Source organism: Poromitra crassiceps (genome assembly GCF_964638095.1).
Source record: "Poromitra crassiceps genome assembly, chromosome: 28".
NCBI classification, from domain to species: domain Eukaryota; kingdom Metazoa; phylum Chordata; class Actinopteri; order Beryciformes; family Melamphaidae; genus Poromitra; species Poromitra crassiceps.
This window is the reverse complement of record NC_139651.1, coordinates 18,152,401-18,159,332: the sequence shown is the minus strand read 5'-3', so window position 1 is coordinate 18,159,332 and position 6,932 is coordinate 18,152,401. Positions and strand designations below refer to the sequence as shown.

The window sequence follows — 6,932 nt, the reverse complement described above, 5'->3', positions numbered from 1 at the left end:
CCTTTGGCCAATTAAACACCATTTCCCTTTATCACACTGACAACCAATAAGCTTCCCGCTTCCCCGATAGACCTGATGGACAGCCGATTAAAATGATCATATCATTGTGTCAAAGGATTAGATTGCACATCGTTTCTTTTGTGACATTGACGCTTGATTAGGCTACGCGTGATTAAGATCACAGCTTTTCGCTCTTTGTGTCACAGATTGATCAATAAAGGCAGATTAAATATGTTGTTTGCAATGAGTGTTGGAAATGGTGAACTCCAGTTCGAGGTAATTACATCACATAGGGAAAAAGGCAATACTTTTTGTCATTCAGTTCAAATGCACCTATAGGCTATAGGCTATATGCATACAATTGAACTGTCCGGTAGGCTACTCTGCACCATAATAGAGAAAGGTATTTATGGGTTAGTCTATTCACAGGTGGCTTTTGGCTATAGCCTATAGGCGTCATAAACTAATGAAACATAAAACGCAATTAGCCTATAGGCAATTAAAGTTAAACTACAAAAGGTTAAAAAAGCTTGAAACTTATAATCGAATAGCCATAGCCTATATTGTGGTTTTAAACAGATTGCAATATGGTCAGTTTAATTATTAATATTTCGTGCGCTGGATATTTTGTCCGATAGACACACGCCTAAACTTTATTGATGTCGAGCAAAGAGGGAGGGAGGGAGACGGTGAGAGAGAGAGAGAGAGAGAGAGAGAGAGAACGAGCGAGGGGGGGGGATTACGTCATGAACAGCAACCAATGAAGCTGTTGAGCGCACTATAAAGCAAGTGCCCATTCTGTCTTTTGGGTAGACTAAACTAAGGCAGCAAAGTCGCACAGTAACGATACTATATTTTTTTAAATCACTTTCAAAGTAGGCTATACTTTGGATCGCAGAAGAGCAGCAGACTGTTTCCTTGCACTGCAACACAGGTAAGCTTCATTTATGGGACTGTCACTGAATGATTGATAACTTAGCAGCAGAGTGGTGAGTGGAGATTATTCTGCAAACACCATTCTGCCTTTTGCAGGTAGGACTTGTATCTTTGCAGCTGCAGCTTAAAAAAAAAGTTGTCCCTGTCACCATTGTGTTTTATTCATGGATGTTCTAACTGCAATGCTTTGCATTTGAAGTTAAAGTTACCAAGTAGCCTCAACATGAAACACATGCTGTTATACAGTCCTAAACAAATCACTCCAGGCTATTGTGCATGTATTCAACATGTTGCACAACCGTTCTCCTCCCTCTCTTCACAACTCTAACGCTCCTCCTATTTCATTTCCAGGTTGTGTAGAAGCCAGGGGGGGAGAAAAAAAAAAAAGCAGTTGTCATGATGGCGCTAATGATACTACCCTTCATTGGCTCCGTGTCGGTATCTGAGAGTTTGGTTGCCATGGCGACGGTGTGTCTGGTCTACCTGCTGCTCAAGTTTCTGCACAGCACCGAGATCCCCGAGGGGCTGCGTCGCCTGCCGGGCCCCAAGCCCCTGCCCATCATCGGCAACGTGCTGGAGGTGGGCAGCAAGCCCTACCTGAGCCTGAGCGCCATGAGCCAGCGCTACGGCCCCGTGTTCCAGATCCAGATCGGCATGCGGCCCGTGGTGGTGCTGAGCGGCAACGACATCATCCGCCAGGCGCTCATCAAGCAAGGCGAGGAGTTCGCCGGCAGGCCCGACCTGTACAGCTTCCAGTTCATCAACGACGGCAAGAGTCTGGCGTTCAGCACGGACCAGGCCGGCGTGTGGCGCGCCCGCCGCAAGCTGGCGCTGAGCGCCCTGCGCTCCTTCTCCAGCCTGGAGGGCACCACCCCCGAGTACTCGTGCGTGCTGGAGGAGCACATCTGCAAAGAGGGGGACTACCTGATCAAGCAGCTGCAGAGCGTGATGGAGGCCGACGGCAGCTTCGACCCGTTCCGCCACATCGTGGTGTCCGTGGCCAACGTCATCTGCGGCATGTGCTTCGGCCGGCGCTACGACCACGACGACCAGGAGCTGATCAGCCTGGTGAACCTCAGCGACGATTTCGGCCAGGTGGTGGGGGCCGGGAACCCGGCGGACTTCATCCCCCTGCTTCGTTTCCTGCCCAGTGTCTCCATGAAGAAGTTCCTGGCCATCAACGAACGCTTCACCGCGTTCATCCAGAAGATCGTCAGCGAACACTACGCCACTTACGACAAGGTAAACCCGCACGGCGGATCATTTCTGACATCTCGTTCGAGTCGATTCTCCGGCCACGTTTTCCACCAACGATTAGAAACGTCATACTGAACGGCAAAGTATATCTGAAAGGTTCTTTCACTGAGATTTGTCCAATGATCTCTTTTCAGGACAATATTCGTGACATCACTGACTCCCTCATTGATCACTGTGAGGACAGGAAGTTGGATGAGAACTCCAATGTCCAGATGTCAGATGAGAAGATTGTGGGCATTGTCAATGACCTGTTTGGAGCTGGTAAGTTGAATTTCTCCACTCGTGAATGATCATATACATGAACATATAGCATAAACACATTCAATACAATGACAAGCGCTGTAACGGGGGTTATGATTATGTCCCAGGTTTTGACACCGTCAGCACCGCCCTGTCCTGGTCTGTGATGTACTTGGTCGCTTACCCAGAGATCCAGGAAAGGCTTTACCATGAACTGAGTAAGTAATGTAATGTAATGTAATGTAATGTAATGTAATGTAACTACGTGCTGCTGACTCTTTATTTTACTAGACTGAAATAAAACATTGGCTGCCTGCCTGTAGAGCTGGAAAGAGTACTGACAAATCCTACTCAAGTACAAGTTACTTTAGTACTTTAGTTACTTAAGTGAATGAAAGAAACTGAGATTTCTGAACTAATGTGACAATGGGGATCATTACAAATGTGTAGGTAGTCTACACCCGTCTAATTATGACACATTTGTGGAGAGTCTATGCCTGCCTGTCTAATTCAATTGGCCAGTCTTGAGCGCAACTGAATTTCATTGGCCGCTGCACTAACGAGCCACCAGTTTGGGTGCCCTATATGCGGAAGGGATTCTGGACCTGTTAGCGAGCAGGTCCAATGCTACGATGCTGTTTTCATAGTGTGGTGTGCAAAACAAAAATGTGAATTTACTCAGTAGTGAAGTGTAGAATGTCCATTAGTTATCTCAGCTGGCTTTAGGCTCAGAAGGATCCATTTATTTCCATTGAATTGTGTTTTACATGAGATCTCTCGTTATAAACACATCTGACAGGAGCAATACTCAGATAGCTGCAGGAACTCTGGATAGAAAGGGGTCATTTTTCACACTTTTTTGGTGGAAAACTTTGCAGATATGTCAATTAAAAGCTCTATTTTCATTCATGAAATCCTGACTATTTAGTCAAATACAATATCTGTGGCCTGAGAATCTATCATGGCCACAATGCAACGCTGCAATGCACCTGACTGCTGTGTTAACATGGAGCCTTTGTTTCCTACCAGAGGACCAAGTGGGACTGAAGCGCAGTCCTCTTCTCGCTGATAAACCCAAGCTACCTCTTCTGGACGCCTTCATCTTGGAGATCTTCCGTCACTCTTCGTTCCTGCCGTTCACCATCCCACACTGGTGAGAATCATCTGGAGGAGAAACACACACAACACGTGACATTTTGTGGATGCTGTGCTGTATAAGTGCCTTATATAACCAGAAGTATATACATTGTTATCTTATATAACCAGAAATACATACATTGTTGCAGGGAATAGCACGCACAACTCCTGGTTTTGAAGCAGCTTAATTGGTGCAGGTTGCAGGGAGATCACAGGAACAGGTAGGCAACAGCGCTCACGTTAGAAGTAGTTCTTGGGGTTTTAATAGGGGCAAAAACAGAGGCGTTTCAGCCTTAAACCATCATCAGTGTAAAACCACTAAATCAGTGTAAATACACTGATGATGGCTTAAGGCTGAAACCAGACTGACTCCTCTTTTTGCCCCTATTAAAACTTCAAGAACTACTTCTAATGTGAGTGCTGTTGCTCTGTTCCTGTATATACATTGTTACCTTATACAATCAGAAGTATAGACATTGTTACCTTATACAATCAGAAGTATATACATTATTAGCATGTGTGGCCCCAGTGGCAGTGTTAGTGGATCAGAAGAACATGTGTGAGTCATACAAATATGCAATGGACTGACTCTTCGACTGGTGTCTCTTTTTCAGCACCTCAAAAGACACATCTCTAGATGGCTACTTCATCCCCAAAAACACCTGCGTCTTCATCAATCAGTGGCAGAGCAACCATGACCCGTAAGTAGGATGTCTACAATGGCTTTTCCTTCCCCTTTTTCATCTTCATTTATGCAGAGGACGTTTCCAAACCCAAACACATTGACTCCTGGGAGCGGCCCAATACAACCACAATCAGTGGTCAGTGGAAGGTCAAGTCCCCTGTTCACGGGTGCTCCAGCTGGTAGAGAAGGAGAGGATAGCAGTCCTTATCATCCTGATTGATCATGGGATCAATTCTCTAATCATCGCTGGTGTATTTGTGCAGCTTATTTTATTCCTTGATTGTTTATTGTTTATTGTTGATTGTGGATCCCCATTAGTCTACACCAAGGGTGAGCCTACTCTTCCTGGGGTCCAAACACGTAAAATACAAACGTAAAAATCCAAAAGCATTGGAGTAAAAACAACACAACAAAAATAAATAAAAACAAACAAAAACAAAAACAAGTGAGTCAAGGCTCACTTAATATTCATGTCAGTCAAATATCAACCGTGTCAACTCTGCTCATAAACAAAAAGAAATGTCTCGGCCTTCCTGAGTAACAACTTATACTGACCTTGTGTTTACCATACTCACATTAGACCATCATATTATAATTGAAATACTTGATTACAATATATAATACATACTACATAATAATATAATACCGTAATACAAATGACTTCCATGTTACACAATTAACAAATCAATAAATCAAAGACCCAAATCTATCTTATTATTCATAACTGCAAGTTTTAACTTTTATTTTTTGAAACATTCTCCACACTTTGCAGTGAGCTGTGGAAAGACCCGAATTCCTTCATCCCAGAGCGTTTCCTGAGCGCCGACGGCGCCGAGCTCAACAGGTCAGAAGGCGAGAAGGTCATGGTCTTCGGCATGGGGAAGCGACGCTGCATCGGCGAGCTCATTGCACGAAATGAAGTCTACCTCTTCTTGGCGATCCTCGTCCAGAGGGTTCGCTTCCACGCCATGCCCGGCGAGCCGCTGGACATGACCCCAGAGTACGGCCTCACCATGAAGCACAAACGATGCCAGCTGAAAGCCACCATGCGGGCGAGGAACGAGGAGGAGTGAAAGAAGCACTGTAGATGGCACAGACTGACTTTCCAATGCTATGAGTCACGGTCAGATTAAAAGCCACAGGCCAGTGAAAGAGGATGCATCCTTCTCAGAACAGAAGACACTGGATGCTGAATTTGATCCACAGAATAGTGGCATTGAAGCAAATAACTGAAACACGTTTGTTGTCGCAAACTGTCAGACAATGAAATGTTGAGGTTTGATTGAACGCATCTTTTGCAACCTTGATGTTTTATGGTTTGCTAAGAGATTTGCATGTCTCTACAGGTAGTCGGTGTTTCTCTTTGAAGTATAGGAGAGACTAGATTAGGATCTACCTTATTGTCTGCTAGTAGACTAAACTGCTCCCATCCAGATGCTATAAAACTCTAGCCTGATAAAACACAGCACCTCATCCCTGGGGGGGCTGAGTTGACTTGGTTCCGCTTGGGGATATACATGTTATTGAATAGGCATTATTATATATGCCACCAAATGTTTTACGTGGATGACTTATACTAACAGAGATGTGCATCAAATTCTCTTTCACGTGATCACAGAACTCTGAACTGAACCGATAAAAAAGAATCTTACCTTATTGATACCATTTACACTTGTAAGCTAACTATTTTTATTCCATTATACTGTGGATAAGACACTGAAGCTATATTTGTATCCCAAAATGTGATTTTGTGTGTATATCAAGTACTTTTGTAAAGTCATTTTTATGTGCCTAAAATGTGTATATAGTTTTGCTGTGTGTGCAGTTATATCAGGATACCAAAAGACTTTCATTGATTCTTTGAATACATTAGTAAACAATTTTGTATTCCGATCTCTTGTGTAGCGATGATTTTGTAACATGCAACGAAGGATTTGTGTACAGTGCATCGTTTCATCTGTCACAGAAATAAAAGTCAAGAAAGATGTTATGATCACCTTGTCCTTATTTGTTCGCTTCATTTGAAAGATCTCTCTCATTCATTCTCTCATTCTCTCTCACAAACACGCACACACACACACGCAAAAACACACACACACACACACACACACACACACACACACACACACACACACACACACACACACACACACACACACACACACACACACACACACACGCACACACACACACACACACTGCTGCTGGTGTGTGTGTGTGTGTGTGTGTGTTTTATTTTATTTGATTTAACCTTTATTTATTGACGCTAACCTGGATAAATAAAGCTTAAATAAAATAAAATAAATAAAAACACACACACACACACACACACACACACACACACACAGACACACACACGCACGCACGCACACACGCACACACGCACGTACACACTGCTGCTGCTGGTGTGTGTGTGTGTGTGTGTGTGTGTTTTATTTATTTTATTTTATTTAACCTATATTTATTGACGCTAACCTGGATAAATAAAGCTTAAATAAAATAAAATAAATAAAAACACACACACACACACACACACACACACACACACACACACCCGCACGCACGCACACACACGCACACAAGCACACACACACTGCTGCTGCTGGTGTGTGTGTGTGTGTGTGTGTGTGTGTGTGTTTTATTTATTTTATTTTATTTAACCTATATTTATTGACGC

At 43.7% G+C, this 6,932-nt stretch overlaps 1 protein-coding gene across 1 annotated transcript; it reads left to right on the top strand.

Moving 5' to 3' along the window:
• Positions 1–825: 825 nt before the first annotated feature.
• On the top strand, positions 826–6,211 carry cyp1a (cytochrome P450, family 1, subfamily A). The gene is made up of 7 exons (XM_083662482.1): positions 826–934; positions 1,288–2,178; positions 2,328–2,454; positions 2,562–2,651; positions 3,463–3,586; positions 4,185–4,271; positions 5,028–6,211. Exons 2-7 carry the CDS (start codon positions 1,333–1,335, stop codon positions 5,326–5,328), a joined length of 1,575 nt encoding a protein of 524 aa, XP_083518608.1. The 5' UTR covers positions 826–934; positions 1,288–1,332; the 3' UTR covers positions 5,329–6,211.
• Positions 6,212–6,932: the final 721 nt, after the last annotated feature.

Bases quoted from the DNA above. Each gene is read 5' to 3' on its own strand.
- cyp1a (XM_083662482.1), top strand. From the start codon at position 1,333: ATGATGGCGCTAATGATACTACCCTTCATTGGCTCCGTGTCGGTATCT. The intron at 2,455-2,561 runs GTAAGTTGAATT...ATTATGTCCCAG, and splicing joins CAATGACCTGTTTGGAGCTG to GTTTTGACACCGTCAGCACC. The intron at 3,587-4,184 runs GTGAGAATCATC...TCTCTTTTTCAG, and splicing joins CCGTTCACCATCCCACACTG to CACCTCAAAAGACACATCTC.